The 23,150-nt window shown below is 40.3% G+C and overlaps 2 protein-coding genes across 3 annotated transcripts; one reads left to right on the plus strand and one right to left on the minus strand.

Annotated features, from left to right (window-relative positions):
* Positions 1–236: 236 nt before the first annotated feature.
* rassf4a (Ras association domain family member 4a) lies at positions 237–22,468 on the plus strand. Of its 2 annotated transcripts, none has more exons than XM_061837039.1 (11): positions 237–394; positions 8,051–8,119; positions 8,194–8,269; positions 14,512–14,630; positions 16,137–16,216; positions 17,786–17,958; positions 18,337–18,438; positions 20,081–20,132; positions 20,235–20,356; positions 21,840–21,937; positions 22,231–22,468. In XM_061837039.1, exons 2-11 carry the CDS (start codon positions 8,067–8,069, stop codon positions 22,298–22,300), a joined length of 945 nt encoding a protein of 314 aa, XP_061693023.1. In that variant the 5' UTR covers positions 237–394; positions 8,051–8,066; the 3' UTR covers positions 22,301–22,468. The 2 variants fall into 2 exon arrangements, with proteins under 2 accessions (XP_061693023.1, XP_061693024.1); XM_061837040.1 differs by having other exon boundaries at positions 238–394; positions 14,512–14,621.
* Positions 3,952–6,136, minus strand: LOC133509723 (C-X-C motif chemokine 9-like). The gene is made up of 4 exons (XM_061837042.1): positions 5,978–6,136; positions 5,739–5,856; positions 5,546–5,629; positions 3,952–4,408 (listed from the first exon to the last, which is right to left on the minus strand). Exons 1-4 carry the CDS (start codon positions 6,042–6,044, stop codon positions 4,297–4,299), a joined length of 381 nt encoding a protein of 126 aa, XP_061693026.1. The 5' UTR covers positions 6,045–6,136; the 3' UTR covers positions 3,952–4,296.
* Positions 22,469–23,150: the final 682 nt, after the last annotated feature.

Genomic DNA, 23,150 nt, shown 5'->3' on the forward strand with positions numbered 1-23,150 from the left:
AGAAAACTTATATGAATTTCTCGGTCAGGCATTATAATTCACAGAAAATCTAATCTAATCGGGGTACTCTTTAGGCAAATAACAGTTCCAAATCAGACATCCAGTACACATTAATCTTCGACCTTAAATTATTTCCCTGTATGAACAACAAATGAACTGAATAAACGGCAGGAGCTTGATCCCACAGGGGAGCGGAATGCAAAGCTAATACATTAAGGCCCGCCTTCGCCCAACGCCGATTGGTCAGATCTTACATCCCGTTCTCCTATTGGCCCATCTTGTTGTTCGTTCATTTTTGCGGCTCAGACTGCCCGGAGGGGCAAGAAGAAGACTGCTCAAAGATAAGCTTGGTTGTCTGTCCACACGAAGGAATAAGGAGACCTCATTTGCTATGGTAAGAAGATTTAACTACATTTTTTTTTACCCAAAAAATAAAAAAATGAAAAAAAAAACCTTCAGCCAATCATCTCACAATTAAATTACAGAATGTTACAATGTAACCGAGATACGTCCTCAAGTTGGTTCTGCAATAAGTAGGAGGTGGTTTCTCCTGACAATTCATTTGCGATGGTTTCACCGTCCTGATGTTTGTGAGTGAGTTAACTTTCGTGTTGTTTGGATGGCTGAAATGTTGGTGGTGATGTTGGCCTCTCTCGCCGGTGTAGGTGTGCTAATTGGATGCCGCTCTCGCGATGCTTCTTTGTCCACACATCGTGCATAAAGAAAGGGAACGTGAGACATTTCACGTACTTTCCCCAATTCCAACCTTTCTCTGCTGTTGTCAACTTCACCTGAATTATTGATAAAAATTGAGACAGACTGGGAATGCATTTAAGTGTGTAAATATGCATGAGGGATTGACCACTCCGTTTTGAACATGTTTAGAAGAAATTCTATCAACCCTGTTTCCACAATTTCCATTAAGTACTCGGACTTGTACAAAACTGGGAGGCTACAATAGGAAATAGGTTACAATGGGGTCAGAATTAGAACAATGAAAGACTTGAGAGTTCTTTTTTTTTTTCTTTTTTTTTTTTTTGACTAAATGGGCACCAAAACCCAATGTTTTCCTTCATGGACATTTTTTTCTTGCATCCAATAATCCGTTCAATTTTGTTTTCCACGACAAATTCAATATCTTATTATCCAGACCACTAATTTTGTCACATACAGCCAAGCATGTTTTTTTAAAATCACATTGTTAAGGGAGAGAGTGGAAATCTAAAGTATTCAAAGTACGTTAAAAACGCAATCATTAATAATATAATATAATATAATATAATGTAAGACTTCATTTATTCCTGGTAGTTGGTGTCACAAGGAGTCTACTACAGTAGAAAAACTATACATACTCATGATAGGTGTCTGGAATATTTGCACATATAAAAGCACAGTAAATAATTAAGAAATAAAAGTGTATAATGGCTTTAATGCAGTAATATTGATTAACATAAAATCACTGAATATTCTGAGATTTAAATTATATTTCAAAAGCTCTATCAGGCAAGACTAGTGGAGTATAAAGGGGTGACCCAGTTTTGTGGTGTAGGCGTCACAAGTGATGTTACATTAAGATGACGATCCACGTGATCCATGTGGAGTTGAGCATGTGCAATTTGAGGGACTTTTTGAATCCCTATCAATGGACACTGGGAGGCAGCATCATACCATAAACTCATAGAACTTTGAATAAGAGCTACTTGAAACATGCCAAGTGACACTTGATAAATTGCTATTTGTTGTAACAATATGAGTCATTATATTGATTAGTCTTGGATAATAACCTAGTGGTTGCCCCGTCTGCCTCACAGTCAGGTCAAGAGTTTAAATCTCAGCTCTAGTCTACTTATGTGGCGCTTGCATGTCCTCCTCGTGCTTGCTTGGGTTTTCTCTAGGGGCTCAGGCTTCCTTACATATTCCCCAAAACATGCACGTTATGCTCAACGAAGACATTGACATTCTGCATAATGATGGTGCACGTGAATACATACAGGTGTGAATTTGTCTATGTGATCTGTAATTTTTTTTTTTACAACAAATCAAGTGTGTCCCCAGCCTCGCGTTCACAGTCGGCTAAAATAGGCTCGAGCTAACTACCCTAATCAGGACGACCTCTGTCGAAATCTTTGGGTGCAACTGGGAATGCAAAACAGACTAAACCACTGTCGATCGCAAAGGCGACTGATGTTGCACCATGTTAAGGCAAGATAGAGGACTAGTTTGAGCAGTAGTTTTTACAGACTATAAGCATGTAACTTTCATTCATTCATTTTCCATAACGCTTATCTTCAGAAGGGTCATGGGCATACTGAACTTATTATATGCATTATATCTTATTCACAGCTAAGGACAATTTAGAGTCTTCAGTCAACCTACTAGGCATGTTTTAGGAATGTGGGAGGATACTGGATTCCCCAGAGAAAACCCACGCAAGCAAGGGGAGAACATGCAAACCCCACACAGGCAAGGGTAGGATTTGAACTCAAAGTTGTGAGGCAGATATGTTAACCAGTTGCTCCATCGTGCCGCCACCATGGAACTTCCATCCATTGATTTTCTTTTGCCGCCTATCCTCACGAGGGTCGCGGAGAGTGCTGGAGCTAATCCCAGCTGTCAACGGGCAGGAGGCGAGGTACACCCTGAACTGGTTGCCAGCCAATCGCAGGCCACATAGAGACAAAAAGCCGCACTCACAATCACACCTAGAGGCAATTCTAAAGTCTCCAATTAATTAGGGTTAACCCTAACCCTAACCTAACCAGCTGGGATAGACTCCAGCACTCCCGCGACGCTTGTGAGGATAAGGCGCTCAGAAAATGGACGGATGATTCCATGTTTATTTGCTTCAATGATCAATTTTTGATAGGCTTGTATAAGCAGGTGGAGAAGCCCAAGCCCTTATGTTGTTCATGTACAATAAACTGCATTTAATTCATAGGTTTGAAAGTAAATGGAGCCCTGTTATTTGCGTTGGATAGGGGTCGGTCCGTGGCCCAAATAATCCGAAAACAATTGACATTCCTTTGCAGTTTTTCTTTGTGTTCGAGGTCCATTCAATGACTGCCAACAAAGCAGCACATCTCAAACATAGACAAAAACACTAGCCGTGAATAATGATATGATTCCAACACAGCAGATTTCATGCTTTCGCATGAAAAAAACAAAAACAAACAGTGAATAACCCAACACTTTCCAGTGAATAACGGTAGATAATTTCAACACAAAATAAATGCAAATATTCATAAATGTTAAAGGGCAAATATTCAAGAGTTCACTGTAATAATTGTTTTTGTTTGTTTCGTCTTAGTTTTTTTCACACATGATGAATTTGAAGTTTTGTTTTATTTCTTTTCTTATTTATTCCAGAAAAGTCATACAACTGTTTGTGGGGCTTGTTGCGTCTAATCTTATCACAAACCGATTGGTGTCAATGTTCAAACATTAAAAGCGGCATAAAATCCCGCCCCATCCGGCTATCACAAGAGGCCCCTGTTAAGCAGCTGACTTCCACTTTCCATTCAACAGCGAGTTTTGTTTGCTGTCATTTCGCAATCGTCCTCATATCAAAGAGAATCGTTGGCAACCTGGCAGGTTATGACATGAGCATTGATTCTCAAATGGCAGCACAACGTGATTAAATTTGTGCTCATAAAAGAATGTGAGTGGGATGTTTCGCAGACAACCAAAAACAACCCACTTTCTATGTTCCGCACTTCGTCACGTGAATGTTTTAATGTTACATGGAATGGAAGAATGTTTAAAAACATAATGGAATAAGATAATATGTCCTGTCACGGACACCTGAGCATAAGACACTTTTTGATGTTTGGGTCAAGAAGTAATCCCCTTCCACTTTTTTTTTTTTAACTAAAGGAGAGGTCATACAATCCTGATCCACATCCTGCTGGCGAAGAGTCATGTCATTCTCTCTTTGAAAATTATTGACACACATACCGTTAAAGTTGTTTATTTACAAAACAGTATCTAAACGTGATATAAAAATAAATAACACTCATAACAAATTTTGAATGGTTAAACTTGTAGTCGTTTTTAGCCTCCAGGGCTTTTTAGTGAACATGACGGATAAATAAAGTCGCTTGCTGCTAGCATGCATAAAAAGAAACAATCTCATTTCAAACACACAGCAGGTCACAGCTGTGTGACACTTATGCATCCGTCCATTTTTCCAAACCACACCGCACCCCGCTGTTTTTGAATGGCCCCGGTATGAGTTTATATTCTAAAGTCCAACATACTCGGTGCTCTTGCACCGTAACTTTGCATGCAGCGTTTCCACTACTGGCGTTTATTTGAGGCTCTCCCGCGGTGTCGAGAACGCTGGCGCTGACCTCTCCTCCTCCGTCTCCTCCTCAAACACAGCTTCACGTTGCGACCCAGAGTTTTTGCCCTAGAAAATGTAGCAACATTTTCATGTGTTATTTTTTTATGAGGTATGAGTGTGTGTGTTGAAATTGGTCAATTACAGTATGCTAGTATTGTATATCTGCTGCATTGGCACTTTTTAAATCTCGGCGGGTGTGCAACCAAAATAACATTCATTGTCTGTGACCAACAATATGACCTCATGTAGTTGAAGTTATACACAGTGCTATTACCTATAAATCAATGTTCATTTTTAAGCAAAATTGAAAGATGACACGGGGGTTGGAGAAGCCTTGGCATACAAAAGCATTGCAAAGTTGTTGTTTTTTTGTCATGAACTGAAAATGTAAAAATGTTCTTATGGGACAATATTCAGGAATTGCAAATTTGCAGCGCTCGCTTCAAAAGACCCTTAGAACTTAATCATCCATCCATTCATTTTCTGAGCCGCTTATCCTCACGAGAGTCGTGGGAGTGCTGGAGCCCATCCCAGCTGTCATTTGGGCAGGAGGCAAAGTACACCCTGAACCAGTTGCCAGCCAATCACAGGGCACTGGGAGAGAGACAACAGTCGCATTCACAATCACACCGAGGGGCAATTTAGAGTGTCCAGTTAATGTTGCATATCTTTGGGATGTGGGAGGAAACCGGAGTGCCCGGAGAAAACCCACACAGGCATGGGGAGAACATGCAAACTCCACACAGGTGGGACTATGATTCGTACTCAGGTCCTCAGAACTGTGAGGCCGATGCGCTTCAGCTACGCCACCATGTCACTAAAAATGAAATGTAGCCCACCTATCTCCAGATATCCAAGATACGACTACGTCTACGACTCCAACATTTTACAGTGGACGAATCGACAGTTGAACAATTTGTAAATTGAGCTAAAATAGCTTGTACGGAAAAAAACTCAAACTGAAAATTATTATTCAATTTTAAAATTATTCATGGACCACTAGGAGTATATCATGGCGACCATCAGTAGAAACACAAACTGATTAAAGTTAGCATTAATAAAATAGAATGAATACTTATTCCCGAGTAATGAAATAAATAAATGGGAAATATTGTACAATCGTATGCCATTTCCAGTTAGAAGATAACCACTCAACCAATAAAAATGTTGACAGGTTAAGCATATTTGTGGATTCCATTTTACCTAATCCAGCACCGGATCAGCTGTTTTCCCATCGGAGCATCCGGAGTCAGACACACGGGCTCATTGCTGCTCTTAAGCGTCACTCTGCAAAACACATGCAAGTGCACGTTAGGTCACTTGGGTGTGTGTGTGTGTGTGGGGGGGGGTGTTTGTTTTGTGTGTGCGTGTGTGTGTGTGCGCGCCGCGTACTCACATAACTGTGACTTTGTCGCAGTTGGGGCTCTTGGGGTACACAGTGAGATCCTGCAGTTTGCCTCGCACACCAACTTGCGTCTCGGGACACAAACATCTTCCCGGAACAAACGTGCTGTCTGCACAAAGACAAATAACGGGATTAAGTAATGTTCGCTCAGTACGGTGAGATTAGATTACGCAGGATCACACACTCAAACAACGCTGGCGACACTAAACGTGAGCAGGGTTTGTCCTCACCTGTGTTCAGTGCACAGCAAGCAGCAAGCAAGATGAGCCTGCACATTGACAGAAGGTTGAGCCTCATATTTGTCGATGGCTGAGCCCTGACGATGAGCTCCTGGACCACACGCCTCTCCTTTATACCCTCACGCTCCTCCCCACATTCTCAAGAGCCGCCGGGCTTTCCACACCCGGGAATTCCCTAAAGCACTTTCCCTCTTCAAGTTCTGTAGAGAGCCAGGACACCATTACTCTGCTTTAGTTCTGACACCCTGAAGGAGACTCTTAACAGTGTTTCCACTATTAACACTGGGATGATATATTGAAGCATTTTTTTTCCTGATGAGAAACTAGAAACTATAATGTGACCTGTGACCAGTTCTCCAGTACAACTAAAGCTAAAAAAAAAATGCAGCAAAAGAAGCATCTGTTAATGCAAAAGCCACACTGTGCATCACCAGAAGAAAATTGTACTCACGATGAAGAGTCATATTTTGTGGTTGTTTTTCTGCGGCTAGAACTGCCACTTTTTTGTTTCCTCATGTCCGCGAGAAAGATGACACTGAAAAGGAATTTCACCATTCAGCATGACGGTGACATTAAGAGTGACCCGAAATCAAAGATAGGTTTTTCTTTTTTTAAACGACATCCAAATTGCAGACCTAAACCCAAATGAAAATATACAAGAAGATTTGAAGAAGGCTGTGCACAAGATCTGCCCTCGGAAGCTGATACATTCGGACCGATTCTGCATGCTGATTGAATCGTAATCCATTTTGGATTTCCCTTATAACTGAGTTGTGTATTTTTTCAATTGGACAGGTTCTAATTCAGAGTACATTTGAAATTCATTCATTTCATAGCATCGGGGGGGGGGGGGGGATGCTGTATTTCAACAGGAATGTGTTCACTTTCTCTTTCTAGAAACTATGAACTCATACCTGAAATGACAACCTGTTTCAAATTAGTTTTTTTGTAAGAGAAAGTACAGCAAAGGCTGCCCAGCACTTAACTAAAATGACATTAGTCAGTGTTTACCAGTGATAGTTGCAAGCTGTTGCCCCATACACAGTCAGTGTGCTGGCACTGTGTCAACAACACCATGTGATTTATTCTAAGTGGGCCCTTTCCTGTTCTCACTGAAGTCTCTGTCTATCTATCTAAAATATCCATCTATCTCTCTGAGGTGGTTATGGCTAAGCACTGTATATTAGGATAAATTTAAATTGGAAGGTGTAGTGTTGAGGCAACATATTTTTTTTACTTGAATACTTTTGTTTAGAATAAATGCTACTTCCACTATGTTACATTAAGCTTCATTCCGCTCGCTTCTTTTTGTTTTGGTTTGTCAGAGAGACTTCTGCCTCGGGTGCAGACGATTTCTTGTGATAGAATTTGCTTGAATTTATGTATTTTACACATTTATTGCTGTTTATTTGAAGTGATGTTGTTGCTTAACATCTGAAGTTGCACATTCCCATTTTATGTTTTTGTGTTTTTGATACCCGGATTAAAAAATAAAATAATCGGTATAAATCAGAAAAAAAGGGGGAAAAAGAAAAAAAGTGTCTCATTGAATTACTTAATATTTGAGTTGTCTAAACAAATTATTTGGAGGGCTACTTTTTACTCTGACTTGAGTCATATAGCTGTATTATCCGAAAATAGGAATTCTTGTGTACAATCTTGTACTACGCTACCCACCTAAGGCCAAAAATGTGTTGCTTTCTTGAATTTCAATGAGCCGTAAAATTTATTTTCCGCATTTTAGGGTTGAGGACTGATTGACCACATTCCTGTTGTTGAGAGCAATAAGCAAGCATTCAGGTTTTATTTATTTTTTTACACCTTGAGGAAAAATAAAAAGATTTAATATGAGCACGACTGAGATAGGATTTCTGTTTTTTATGTTCCTCTGAAGGAAACTGGAACTACAATGTGGGCCATGACAAAAATGACTGATCAGAGTGCAATTCTTTAGAGCTGTTCACTTGGTCATCACTCAATCCGAAGCAGATCGAGAAATACACAGATAGTGACTATTATTATTCTACCCATGAGGCAATACTCATAAATTGTTTTTGTGCACAGCTGGACTCTCAGCAGAATGGAAGAGAAACAGACCCATGTGAAGCTCAGTGCAGAGAAACTAATACCCAAGTGAGTCATTTTATGTGCACATGATGGTGATTGCACAGATTTAGCAGAAATTCAAACTCTTGTGCTTTTGTCAGGTCTGACATGCTGTCGCTGCTTCGCACCTACAACTGCTACCATGAAGGCAAGAACTTCCAGCTGAGGGCTCGTGAGGTAAGATCACTCGGTGTTTAGGAGTTTGGAAAACCAATTGTCAACTACATGAGAAAAAGCAACGGTCCGTGGAGTGTTCTCATACCAAAAATAAAACCAGTTGAACCAGTGATCTCAGGCAGACAAAGGAGATTACTGTAAAACGGGCTGTGTATGGGCCCCTGAGCTCTAACCACCAAAAATTCCCATTTCTCTGGAGTTAATATGGAATAAAAGACATATGCAGTCATACACACACATAAAAACACTCGCCATCTTAACCTTTAGCTGTTGTGTGTGCAGAAATTTTTCAGGAGTGTGATTATTTGTTTGATAATTGTTCTGTGGCATTTATGGCCAGGAGTTTCCCCTTGTGTGCAGCAGCAGGTTGTTGAATGGTTGGCTGTATGTATGCGTGTGTGTGTGCGTGTGTGTGTGTGTGCGTGTGTGTGTGTGTGCGTGGGCAGCCTACGGTGGTCATGATGTGGCCCTCATATTTGTCCCCCAACCAGTCAGACTCAGAACTTTGTCTCATTTTGGGAAAGTCCCTCACATTCCATCTGACGGTGACCTCCACATGTTGTCCATAGCCTCAGCATGCAGTAGCGTAACTATGGCGTACAATTACATAGACTGCATGCTATATACTGTACAATATGCAGGATGTAGATTTTACTAGTGCAGCAGATTAATGCAGTGGTGCTCAAACGTTTTAAACCAAGTACCACAAAAAAAATACCTCTCACCCAAGTGTCACCATAATAACCAACATTAAAATGCAGTAGTGTACTAGGTCTGAGGGTTCCTAAAAAGTATATTTCATGCATACGCCACTGTGGCATTATGCACTGTCTGAACTTTGAACATGAACACTGTGCTTGAATATGGTAAGAAAAAATATGGATCAAAGTAATGATTCATTTGAAATGTATTGTACATTGTTGTTCATCTGTCGCTTTTTTTTCCACATCTGGGAAAAAAAACTCAATTCAAAATCAAAATTCTTTACCACTGTAAGGTACTTTACTTTGTTGCCTGGCTGAGATAAATGTTTTTATTTTTTATGGTGAGGTATGCTGGCTCCATACTGAGCACCCACTGAGGTAACCAATAAATCACCAGTGACGACATAAAGATTGTTTTGGCTGGTGCATATCAAGAAATCCACTGTTTGGAGTTTTTTTTCCAGACAGTTTGTAAAGCTGTCTTATAAACAGATAAAGGTAGTCATAATTGTTGCTTTCAATTGAGGGTCAAAGCTACACTGTGAGCAAACACGACTTTTTGTTTGACTGAAGCAAAGGGAGGCAAACAGATCCTGGGTGAAAGGAGGTCGTTGTTGTCAATCATAATCCATTCACCTTGCTCTTCCTTTTTTGATGATGACAACCCGCGCACGCTGGCTGGTAGGTGTGTACAGGTCAGGTGGTGTGTGAGTCAGGTTGTGGGAGAATAAGTAGTCAGGTGCTATTGAGTCATGGGTTCAGGAAAATGAGCACAGGCGGTTTGTGGAGTTGCCCCGACATGTTTGAACGCTAAATGTGGAGCGGTAACCTGAATGAGGTTAATTAGGAGGAGCAGGATGATGACAGAGGAACCTTGGTGGAGTGCCAAATCAGTTTATTACTTACTTTATTACTTACTCTCACATTGACGCCTACTCACAATTTATAGTCTTCAGTCTGACATGCATGTTTTTGAAAAATGTCATATTAAAGGTATTCAGATTCTGTTAGACTATTACACATGGTAGCGCAGCTGTACAGCGTTGGGCTCACAGTTCTGAGGTCCCGGGTTCATTCCCAGACCCACCTGTGTGGAGTTTGCATGTTCTGCCCGTGCCTGCGTGGGTTTCCTCCTGGCACTCCGGTTTCCTCCCACATTCCAAAAACATGCAACATTATTTGGACACACTAAATTGCCCCTAGGTGTGATTGTGAGTGAGACTGTTTGTCTCAATGTGCCCTGTGATTGGCTGGCAACCAGTTCAGGGTGTACCCTGCCTCCGGCCTGTTGACAGCTGGGATAGGCTCCAGCACGCCCTGAGACCCTCGTGAGGATAAGCGGCACAGAAAATAGATGGATGGATAGTACAGAGGGTTGGAACAGTGGAACAGCTGTATTGTGTTGGTCTCACAGTTCTGAGGTTCAGGGTTCAAATCCCGGCTCCGATTGTGGAGTTTGCATGTTCTCCACTTGCCTGTGTGGGTTTTGTCCGGGCTCTCCGGTTTCCTCCCGCATCCCAAAAACATGCAACATTAATTGGACACTATAAATTTCCCCGAGGTGTGATTGTAAGTGTGGCTGTTTGTCTCCATGTGCCCTGCGATTGGCTGGCAACCAGTTCAGGGTGGGATTGGCTGCAGCACTCTCGTGACCTTCATGAGGATAGGCGGCTCGGAAAATGAATGGATGGATAGTACAAGAGAAATTGGGAATAAAAAAGTTGATCTCACTCAAGGGGGTGTGCCCAAAAAAGTTTGAAAACCACTGGTCGAGTGGCTGGATGAGGTTTTCATTTGGTAATTCTCACCCCGTTATAGGACCAGATATGAACACTAGATGTCAGTGTTGTGCTACACTTTATTTGTTCCAGCACTTCAAATGCTTAGTCAAATAATACATCCATCCATACATTTTCTCACTCGGGTCGCGAGCGTGCTGGAGCCTATCCCAGCTATTTTAGGGTCAGAGGTGGGGTACTCCTTGGGCTCGTCGCCAGCCAATCACAGTAGTAGAGTAAAGAATGCATACATATTTCTGTTGATGCATTTTCGATAGCGCCTATCCCCATTCGGGTGACGGGTGAGCTAAAAACAACCCCCAACTCCATCTGGCGGGGTGCACACTCGGACTTTGAGATTCGAACCTAGGTCATCTGGACTGTGATGCAAACTTGCTAGCCATTTGTACACTGTGCTTTCAATAAATTATGTATGCAAAATACAGAGAACACAGAATATATGTGCTACAAAGTTTCCTTTCATCAATATTTTTTTTTGTCCTCTGGCATGCTGGACTCCAAAATACTGCCAATGTCCAGATTAATATAGTTATCAATATATTTCTTGTCTGCAATTACCAGACTATATATTTTTTATGTTTTCTATTTCCCTTTGAGGTCAATATTTGTGTATACATCTGTAATATCGTACATGGACATTATATTTGCTTTCAAATGTTATAAGTCACTATAACTGTCTGAAAAGGTTTACTACTAAATCAATCCATTATTGTGTTGGCTATAATATATTAAATAAATGTGTGTTTGTGTTGAGGCAGCAAATTGTCCTTGTGGCTGGCATATCTGCTAGATTCTGTATTCGAATCTCGCCTCTGGTGTTTCTTTGTGGGCTTTACATGCTTTCTCAGGATTCGTTCCACATTCCTCAAGCTTGCATGTAAGGTTTATTAATGACTACTGCTGTAAATTGTCCATATGTGTGAATGTGACTGTGAACAGTTGTCTAGATGTGCCTCATAATTGACAAGCGACCAGTCTAGGGTGTACCCCACCTCTCGCAGCAAGTGTTTAGGTTGTCATGAACATAAAACAGCTTCATATCCAATATGATTTCAGCTTTTTAATAGAATAGCATACACAGAACATATGTAGAAAGAATGTAAACATGAGCAAGCCTTCACATTGCATGCAAATAAATAGTCATTCACTCCTTGTTTGTCCATCCTCCCGGAACGTTAAAGTTCCAGTACCCTTGCTTGCCATGAAAGTGGCCCCCAAAGAGCTCCTTCAAGTCCTTATCTGAGCAAAAAGCCAGTCCACGGGGTCTTTGCCTCGGCTGTCTTGCTGTCGCCTGAGCAAACAATCTTCTGTGGCGCTTCCACCCACGCAAGGAGGTCTACAAGTCCTGTGGGCGCGGGGGGAGCCACGAGGAAGCGAGGCCGATACAGAATGTTTCATCTGAGCCTTAGACAACTGCCTCAGCCTGGGGGTTCTCTGGAGCCTGAACGGGCCCGGGTTCGGTGCCCCCTCTGGACTGGCGAGAGCCTGGATGCTGCTCATGTAGTCGTCCAGGGACTGGGAGCTTTGGGTGGACTGGCGAGCCGTGGGATGCAGAGGCGAGTCCTCCAGCGTCTCCATGATGGTGGGCAAGAGAGGCAAGGACTGCAGCAAGCGTCTGTGTTTCATACTAAAAGAGCAAAAACAAAATTGTCATTTTCTATATAGTCATCGTTTTCTCTGCTAGATTCACTATGTATAACTGCAATTCTTTATTTACAGCTTTAGTTACTGTACAAACCATAAAAACAGGGTCAAAGATTTGTTTTATTGTCATTTTGAATCATACAAGCACGACAGAGCTGAATTAATCATGGTGAAGTCCTCATTTTATGTATTAAATGTTAGCTGGATTATTATTTTACTTTTTTTTTTTCATTTCAAAGTATAATTATTTTGAAATACACTTTTTGAAAACAATTTTCTCATTGTGATATATATTAATTATAAATATTCAATTTTCTTCTTCAATTATTATGATTACTCCAATTTCTCATAGCCCCATTAATCCATTCAAGCAGTGATTCCCAACTAGAGTGCCGTAGCATCCTAATATGTCAAGAGAGTGGGTGCCACAGGAAATTATGTCATTTCATTTAATGTAAAAATATATATTTATTCATTATAAATCGATTTTCATTCATCCATCTATGCCCAAGAGTTATGGTGACAAGCCGAACAAATTAATGTTCTTACATTAGATCCCAAAAGGTTTAATAAAGCTCTGTGTCCACCTTTTGCCCTTCATTTGGCAGAATAAATCATGGTACACACGCACTCGGTCAATTTTTGCATAACCTGAGAGAATATCATGTTTATTTCAGTATTCATATTTTTTGTGACATATTTGTTTGGTGGTGGTCCATGAGATTTTTGTAATGTAAAATAAGTACCTTGTCTGAGTAAAGGTTGAGAAACACTTCACATTTATAAATTTGAGCAATGTCTATTTTGGCATCACAAACCAAGCACTTTCCTCTTATCTCAGGGGTCTTCAAAAGAGTGAGAAATTTTTCTTTATTTTAATCATATCAAAGGGTGGTTTACTGTAAGACATTTAGGAATATTAAGATTTCATTTAAAAATTGCCTGTACAGTTAACAACATAACAGACTGTAATCCACTACAAAAGAATTCAAATTTGGTATTAGGTGGCTTGATTAGTAATTCCCATGTGTACTACACTAAGATAATCCTTATTTTAGCAGAAACTAGAAGAAGAAGAATCTCACTCACCCTCTTTTTGTTGTAGTCGTAGTTGAGCTGTATGAAGCGGAGTGATGTGGCGAGGTCGACTCAGTCAAGCATCTGACTCGTGGACCTCGTATTCCGGCTTTATAGGGTCAGCTTGAGCCGAGGTGATTAGGCGTGACTTCTAAATATAACTCTGCTGATCTTACCGTGGGCGTATGTGTGTGTTTGCAAGAGAGAGAGAGAGCAAGAGAGAAGGAGAGGGTGTGTTCATGCCAGTTTGGAAATATTGGAGCAGTGTGCTTGCATGTTCTGTTTGTGTTTCAGACACAATGAAGCCATGGGAGCAATTTGGCGTTCCCTTCAGATCATGGGAAAATGAAAACTAAAATGGAAATTTCAAAAATTGCATTCACCTGCCTTTCTTGATATTTAATAACTGTCTGCATTGTGATTCTGTGGCTCAACCCACTCATGAGAAGGACACGCAGGCTATTGATTATCCATACACTTTAACAGCTTGCAAACACTTAAATATGGAATTGTGTAGCTGCAAACATGTAATGTATCTTGTAAATAAAAACCTGAATAAAACTATAAATAAATATAAATATACAGTAAATAAAACGGCCCAAACTGAAGGTTTCAACGTTAGACTCGGCTCAGAAGTGAAAAGGTTGGATTGGGACATTTCTAGTTCAAACTTCCCTTATGAGCTAAATGTAGCGTGTGAATAGGCCCAAATCAAAGTGCTTCACCACTGCACCAACGCGATCAAAAGCACTCCCGACCGTGCGTCCCTCTGTGCTTCACAGACATGACTTCATCCCCGCACTGTTGTAAAAGGGCGGGGTACACCTAATGCGTTCCTCCTAAATGAGAAGCTTCACCCTGAAGCGCCTGTTCTTGCACGTACACCTGACATTGAGCTTTTGCGGCAGGATTTCCTCTCTGAGTAATGTGTGTGTGTGTGTGGTGTGTGTGTGTGTGTGTGTGTGTGTGCGTTTGTGTGTGTGTGTGTGTGTGTGTGTGTGTGTGTGTGTGTGTGTAGGAGGAGGAGGGGGGCCTCATCCTGGAGGGTTTGCTGAACATCCACTGGGGTTTGCATCGACCAATCAGACTTCAAATGTACGACGACAACGAAAGGCTGCGTCTCAACCGGTACGCCAGGCGAGTGCACAGACTGGTTCCCAATCCCTGTGCTGAACGTGCGAGAGGACACGTGCGCGTTCAGCAGCACTTGAGTCCAGCTAACACTTGACCTCATTGTGCACCAACATCGACACCCAGCATTGTGTCGTTTAGCAAATACTTACTGTATATATTACTAGCACGTGAGGTAGGTAGAACAAATATTTGGCCTAGTTTTGTGATTAAGTGTTACAAAAATATGACAAAATACTGGGAATATATGCATTTTACTTAAACATTATGCTTTTAACTTTTTTGTGAAAATAAAAGCTGTTTTCAGACAGCCATTTGCGAAAAGTCAGATAGAAACTATGTCCCTTATTAACTGTGTAGACGCAGGTTTGTGCTTAAATCGTGCGTGTGGATGTTAGAGAGAGGGTTTGTAGTTGTTTTTTGTTTGTACTATGAAAACAAATTTAGCACTTCATCAGACCATACGTTCACGCAAAAAATGTAGGATCAACTTTCAAAAAAATGAAACTTTAAACATATTCTGGCCAAGATGGATACGATCTTGGAACGACAACTGCAATTTTTTTAAAATGTAACAATAATAATAACTCAATTTCTAACAATAATAATTTAAATTGGGAATTTTCCAATGGGTTGACTGTCCTAAAACAAGACTTGTACAGTAGTATATTGGAATTACAGTATTGTATGTATAGTCTGCATGCAGTCGTTGTCACTCAAAGAGCACAAAATGTGATCGGACTGCTCGCATTTCCGAAGTTTTTCAAAGCTTCCGTATTCTCTTTTTAATACATATGAAAATCTGATTGAAATTTTTGGTGTTGGATTTGCCAACACATCCCAGCTGGCTTGGTTGAATTTTGACATACTCCAGTCGGCATATGTCGCATACACTGCATTTTCTGTGCTTCCAATGTTAATTTCAAGAATTTCATAAAGTACAGACACCTCTTTGCTGTGCTATATTTATTCATCACTACGTGTTTTAAAAACATATGCAGTGCCTGTTCATTCTCGGCACTTTTTAAATTCAAGAATTGATTTAGCTTCCAAGTGTGTTCCATAAATAGTTTTCGTATACCATAGCAAAATTAATATAATTCACTTTTAGATTGCAATTCAGGTTAGTATTAATCATTTGGAAATGTGTATAACATATCTGTCCATCCATCCATTTTCTTTGCCACTTATTCTGATCCTGATCCATCGTGCCGCCTTACATATCTGTAATCGACCTTATTTTTCTCAATTAAGAATATAATTTAGTAGTCCGGGTTTCTTTTCTGACTGCAGGACATAAACTTTATTAAATGCTAGTTGGAAATGGACATTTCAAAATCTTTCAGTTTAAAAGAGAAATAGTACAATTGGGAAAAAAAAAATTGCAGGTGTCATTCAGTGTCACCTGCCATTAAGCGATGACATTTTCCATAAATGTAATATCATCGAATATTCTGGATTGCCATACATTTGCATAGTGTGTTACAGACGACTGTTTCTTTATATTTACAGTAACAATACGTCTATATTTGCAAAGCAACGATCAACAGAGTCGAACAACAATTCACTGAGCAGGGAAAATGGACCAGCAGGTGAGTAACACACGTGCTCTTTAATCCTACACACACAGACTCAAGCACAAACACACACACGTAACGATGACAGATTGCACGTTTAGGACCAGATTACAGCCTCGCATCAATCAACATAATTCCACAGCTCACGTGCCGATGTAATCTGATCATGAGAAGCTGATCAATTTAGGTCACATGTTACCAGACTGAAGGTAATTACAGCTCTGATTTGGTCCCCCCTCAATATCTCCAACCCTCGTGCGCACACAGGCAAGCATTTATTTTGCGAAAATATTCATGTGTTCTGGTTCATAATTCAAATTAATCGCCTTAACATGGAGTTTCCTTGTGTATCAAATGCGCTCTACAAATAAATTTGCTTTGGTTTGCCTTCAGACCTCCGGAACATTGCAATCCGGATTACTAGATTCAACAGCAACAAGTTTAGCCATGTGATTTTTTTTTTTTTTAATCAGGATTTTTAATGCAATGTGAGTCTTTTCAGTCCCTGTAAAGTGAAAATAAATGTTGTTTAGAAGCCTGGCAATTTTGAATGATTAAAAAAATTGATATCCACAATGCTTTGTATACCAACATATTAGGATCATTTATAATCGGAATAACCCATAATACAGAACAGACATTTTTAGGATGTAAGCATCGCTAGCTACAGGAGATAACTGCATGGTTTCGTGGTAGAAATGGATAAAGTAATTTTGGCTCAGTTTTCAACCACAATCCGTTCCAGAAGGCCGGTTGAAAAGTGAAACATTCGAAAACCGAAGCGTGTTTTCCCATTACAATGAATGGAAAATGAAAAATGCGTTCCAAGCCTAAAAAATTGTTTTTTTTAAGCATTTTTTAAGCTCTTTTTGATAATAAACTGCATCGTAGAAATAATTATAATAACATAGCTAAACTTAAGTGTTACGTCGTTTCCGTTTTTTTCATGGATGTGTTCGAAAGCACTATAACAAATCGTCGTGGGTCAGCTGGTCGGGGTATTGGAGTACTGATTTTTGTTCGAAAACCAAAGCAAAAAAATCTCAAAATTTTCATTTGAAAACTGATTTGTACGAAAACAGAGAAGTTCAAAAACCGAGGTACCACTGTAATTGCACTTGCACGGGATAACCACAAATTACAAAACATCCAAGACAATCACTGGGTCCTATTTAAGCCTACAGGCATTCACAAAATTCAGCCTTACATAATTCTCATTCATTCCATGTTTTTAGTAATTGTTGTTGAACACGTGTAATGCTTTTTGTAACAAATCAGCTAATTTTTAAATGTAATAAATGATTAGTTATGAAATGTATTTTTTTTGGAAGAAAGTGAAATCTGGAATATGGAGAGAAAACAAAATCATTTGAAAAAAATCATTTGAAAATCTTAACTTGTTTTAAATTGTCCATGATAGCCTAGTGGCTAGCATGTCTGGCTAACAGGTCTGAGCTATTGGGCTTGAATTTTAGTCATCTCCTGTAGATTGATTTATGTTCTAATCGACAAGCGCAATAGAAAATGATTGGCTTGCTTCTGTAGCCGTTCTATAAGTCCGAGTAATTTCTTTTGCTTATTTAGGGATGGGTGTGGATGGGGTGCAGGAGGAAGAGGAGTCCCCACAACTACTCAGGACACGAAGTGACGCATCCTACATGCAAGTCCAGAGGAGGTCAAGGACAAACACCGCCAGAGACCTGCAACGTTTACGCACACACAGGTTCTCCATCAACGGGCACTTCTACAACCACAAGGTATAAAGAAGGACACGCACACATGCATGGTAACGTGTCCACACACAGGCGCAGGTGCAGAGGGGAAGGGCTTTCCTGGAAGGATGTTCCTGTACTTACACTGCTCATATTTCACAATAAGTTGGTCATGTGCGGATTTCACTAATGAGCCCTATTAGGAGCACTTCACCAGTTCCTCTTTGTCTGTGCGTGTGTGTATGTTGTCCAGCACCGTGCAGCTGCTCAACTACCGACTTCCTTTCTAGTTTAGACTTCCCGTACAAAATGTTCAAATCCCCAAAGTAGGGAAATGGCAAGAATAGAGCACACAAAGTCCTGAACACTGTTATACATTTTGAGTGCTTTAACAGATTTGTGCTTGTGTTGCCCTTCTCGCAGACATCTGTGTTCACTCCGGCCTTTGGTTCAGTCACCAACGTGCGAGTTAACAGCGCCATGACGACGATACAGGTCCTTAACATGCTGCTACAAAAGTTTAGGGTAAGGCAAATCCACACATTAATTTGTACATTTCATTGATTACTGGAAATAAGAATGGGCTTTCTCAACGGCTGCCACCCTCCAATCTTTACTTACATAATACGATGGATCCCAGTAGAATCCCAGTTCGGCACCAGAAGTTCTATTTGTGCCTACTTATTAGAAAAATGTTTTTTTTTTTCTTTTTTTGTTTTTTTTTTTTTTGAGGGGGGGCAACAAACACTGAGAATGCCTGTTAGTGGGTTATCCCCAGTTATTCAATGATTTGATTGAGTCAGATATTTTCATTCCAGTTATAATGTGTGTCAATAATTTGCTGATTTTTCTTATATCTGAAAATTTATTTGAAATATAAATCATTCATTTTTTTACACACCACTCACCCTCATGAGGGTCAGAGGTGAGTTGGAGCTGATCGCATCTGATTTTGAATAAAAGGCACTGTACACACTGGTAAATGTAAAAATAATTTAGAAAATAAATAAAACATTAACATACATATTTCTTTTTTTTTTCATCTGACATCAAAAATATTTTGAAATGCGATCACTGAATGTTCAGATTTCCTGTTTTGATGACTGTGTCATATTGTGCATAATAATATTGCCTTGAGAAATTGGCACAGCGTAGCTGGAGCTAAAAAAAAAATACACTTTTAAAATCATTAAAACTCAATCAATGCCAGACCATTATTTTGGTCGTGTGCATATTATGGTGTTGTTTCGTGACAATTATATCATTTTTTTCATCGAGATGAATAAACGCGACTACTATTACACGACTACTATAAATAATCATAATATAAATTTATTGGTCATCACTTGATTAAAATGTGCCGTTATCTTGGAGACATTCCCATGGGAGCCACAACTTGCAACACTTCCTGAGGGGCAACCAACATGTAAAATTGTATAATTTGACATTAATAAACTTGTTGACTCATTGAAGCAGGCAACTATTCTTTCTTTGAAAAGCTTCTTAGAAATCATGCGGCTGGTGATTATCAACACCTGAGCAGCCCTCAAACTGAATGGGCCTTTTCTGTCACGAAAAACGCTACATAACTGTCAGTATTATTAGTAGCATCCATCCATCCATTTTCTTAGCTACTTATCCTCACAAGGGTCGCGGGGAGTGCTGGCGCCTATCCCAGCTATCAACGGGCAGGAGGCAGTGAAGACCCTGAACTGGTTGCCAGCAAATCGCAGGGCACATAGAGACAGAGAACATTTGCGCTCACAATCACACCAAGGGGCAATTTAGAGTGTCCAATTAATGGTGCATGTTTTGGGGATGTGGGAGGAAACCGGAGTGCCTGGAGAAAACTCACGCAGCCATGGGGAGAACATGAAAACTCCAGGTAGGTGGGGGCTAGATTGAACCCGGGACCTCAGAACTGTGAGGCCAACGGTGGATCAGCTGGTAAAATGTTGGCAACCAGTTCAGGGTGTACCCGCCTCCTGCCCGTTGACAGCTGGGATTGGCTCCAGCACTCGCCGCGACCCTCGTGAGGATAAGTGCCAAAGAAAATGGATGGATGGATTATTAGTAGTGGTAGTGTTGGTGTTATTATTATTGTTATTATTATGCTGTATATGAAATAATGATTAATAGTACCTTAATATATTTTTAAACTTTTAAGGTGGAAAATAAATCGGAGGAGTTTGTCCTTTACATGGTCCACGAATCTGGCGGTAGGTTATCGTTTTCATAAAGACATGTTTTTTGTAAACTGAATCTTGGATTCGTAATTTCTACAAGTTTACAGTCATAGTTGTTTGTATTATTTGATTTAGAGCGGACCAAGTTGAGGGATGGTGAATATCCGCTGGTGACCCGTGTGCTTCATGGACCCTGCGAGATGATCTCCAAAATCTTCATCATGGAGGCTGACTTGGGAGAGGAAGTCACCTACGATGTGAGTCTCGTTTACATCACGTTGTCCACGGGTGAGCTCTTTAAAATGAGCACAGGCACACAATGGACTAATCATGTCGGGTTAAATTTAGCAAGCTGAGGAAAGCCATCCCGGCGATGGGACTTGCCTGACAATAGGCGGCCATGTTGTGGGTGCAACTGAAGGGAAACAAAAGTAAACACAAGTTGATTTTGAAATGAAAGCAAGCAAAAGAGTCGGATTATGCAATGCATCAAATGGACTACTGTTAGTTCCCCCATCAGGGCAATCAAATGTGATGAAGAAGGTTTGTGTCCTTGTCATGTCGCTTTTTATGTGAGAGCATAGTTGAACTATTCAACAGTCAAGCCGCTTTCAGTTGTGTGAGGCAGAAATCCTCTTTGTTTCTCCTCGGCACCACTCCAAGTCCAAAATCGCATCCTGTGTACCATACAGGCGGCACAATTCCTGCTTTTCACTGACTGAAGACATGAAATGAAAACAGTTCGACCCACATACAACCAAAAGTGAAGGCCCAGTAAATAAAGACATCCAGGGAGAAAACTGAGAATATGGTTACGTCAACGCACTCTGGGCCACGGGTTCTCTTTTTCTCCCAAGAAAATGCTCGTAATCAGCCAATTAAATATAACTACCGTGTACATGCCTAAATGCCACTGGAATAGTTATTTTCCTGACATTACAACTTCAATATTAAGACGTTTCGAAATTCAACATCCACATACCCGTTTATAAATGATCAAATTATCAAATGGCTACGCATCCTGTGTTCAAATCGCAATTTTTGTAATAAAGAATGACATAAAGATTAATCATTTCCAAGGTTTTCCCACCCTTAACTGACCTATAACCTTTACAACCCAATTGAAAAAATGAAATTTGGGAGTTTGAGTTAAGAACTGTGGTCTGATGGTTTCACAAGTGTGCACACCCTCTTTTTTACTGAGGATATGGCTGAGTTCACAATGAAAAGATTTCACATTCTAACTTAAATGGGGGTCAGCACACTCCTGGCACCATTTAAAATGCCTCAGATTTTAACAGATTATTCCAGATGTTCTAGGAGGGTTTTCCTGACAGGCTTTCTAACAGAAGCTTGAAGGGTTATTTTTTTTCCTGTGAACTGTTCATCGTGCCCTCCACCTTTATTAAAGCCCCCAAGTATGATGCTGCCACCACCATGCTTCATTGAAGCTATGATGTTCTTTTGGTGATGAACATTCTACAGTTGCTCAAATTGTAAATCCTATAATGGGGGTGGTGAACCTCTTAAGTGGAAAGTGTTATTTTGAATCACATCTTGATTGTTTTATTTCAGTTCCGTTGCATATCCGTAGCATCAAGGCAAAATCATACAAACTCGGTCATTGTCCAAATACTTGTGGACCTCACTGTGTTATAGTGGATTGGATCCCTGCACAGGAAGGACATTTTCAGTTCCTTTGTCCTTATATAAAGCATTTCCGTGTTTTCCCCTCACCAGGTTGCCCAGTACATCAAGTTTGAGATTCCAGTTTTGGACAGCTTTGTGGAGAAGCTAAAAGAAGAAGAGGAGCGGGAGATAAACAAACTGACAAGAAAGTACGTGGAGATTCTGAAATGCGCAAGATGAAAAAAAAACATCCTAATTAAACATGTCCAATCGCGGTATGTGATGAAAACATCCGTGTCTCCTCGTTATAAAACCAAAACAAACTTGTGAGGCAGTCAATGGAAGCAGTGTTAGTGAAGAAACTGCTGCAGTCATATGAGTGGGGTTCCTTCATCGTAACTTTGTCGTCGTGATCGTTTAACTGCTTTATCGAATGCCATTCACCACTATTTTAGAATTATTTTTAAAATCCAGATGATGATGTTGTCTTCCCCCTCTGCAGATACATCGCTCTGAGGTCAATGATTCTCCACCAGCTGGAGGGGAAAACTCACTCTTGTGACCCAGTATAAGTGTGTCTTCATGTGTGTGTTTGTTTGTTTGTGTGTGTAAGACTATTTATATAGTCAATTTGTATGACACAATCTTATGGCTTTCTTATTCATACATGAATTTTTGTAATGCAACGTAACTATGTTTTCTATGGCTTTTACATAATAAATCAACTGTACGGCCTTAAAGTTGTCTTAAACTTCTCTTCTAAACAAACATGTCTTTGAAAAGAAAATACTTATCATATCCTGTTCAGCTACAGTAACTGATGGGCATATTAGTATTGTTCTTGTGAGGGATTCCTTCTGCCAGCTAGTTCCCATGCACTATGTGTGTGTGTGCGTGTTTGTGCGTCGCACAATGGGGTATCCTGAGAGAGAACGGCCAGTCCTTGTTTCCCACACTAAGGCAAATAGTAAGAAGTGTTGACTGTTGTCATTTTCTAGGGCCAACCTTGACCCCCAGTCAGTTCGCTATTTTTATTCGTTGATTAATGCCATTTCTAATGCGCGATATCCAGACCCACATCCCCTTCCCCTCGATCAGACTCCAGCAGGAATATGCACCAGATGCATTTTGCACAAAGTGTTGTTTCGCTGTTGTTTAATACAAGACGAGAAATTTCAAGTAAAATAAATCTAATGATACAGTATGTGCATATGCATGGTATGTCAATTTTAAACATGCTCTGTTAAAGGGGTCATACAATGTAAAATGTACCGTAATTCCTGGCCTACAGAGCCCACCTGGTTATAGGCCTCACCAAGTACATTTGTAAAGGAAATACCATTTGGGACATACTTACGCCGCAGCTGTGTAAAAGCCGCAAGTGCCCACATTCAAACACGAAATATTTACAAAGAAAGACGG

The sequence above is a fragment of the Syngnathoides biaculeatus genome, chromosome 12 (assembly GCF_019802595.1).
Source record: "Syngnathoides biaculeatus isolate LvHL_M chromosome 12, ASM1980259v1, whole genome shotgun sequence".
NCBI lineage: Eukaryota > Metazoa > Chordata > Actinopteri > Syngnathiformes > Syngnathidae > Syngnathoides > Syngnathoides biaculeatus.

Excerpts from the sequence above, each read along its gene's own strand:
- LOC133509723 (XM_061837042.1), bottom strand. The coding sequence starts at position 6,044 with ATGAGGCTCAACCTTCTGTCAATGTGCAGGCTCATCTTGCTTGCTGCT. Across the intron at positions 5,630-5,738 it reads TGCGACAAAGTCACAGTTAT|AGTGACGCTTAAGAGCAGCA; the intron begins GTGAGTACGCGG and ends TGTGTTTTGCAG. Across the intron at positions 4,409-5,545 it reads CTGATCCGGTGCTGGATTAG|GGCAAAAACTCTGGGTCGCA; the intron begins GTAAAATGGAAT and ends TACATTTTCTAG.
- rassf4a (XM_061837039.1), top strand. The coding sequence starts at position 8,067 with ATGGAAGAGAAACAGACCCATGTGAAGCTCAGTGCAGAGAAACTAATA. Across the intron at positions 20,133-20,234 it reads CATGGTCCACGAATCTGGCG|AGCGGACCAAGTTGAGGGAT; the intron begins GTAGGTTATCGT and ends TATTTGATTTAG. Across the intron at positions 20,357-21,839 it reads GAGAGGAAGTCACCTACGAT|GTTGCCCAGTACATCAAGTT; the intron begins GTGAGTCTCGTT and ends TCCCCTCACCAG.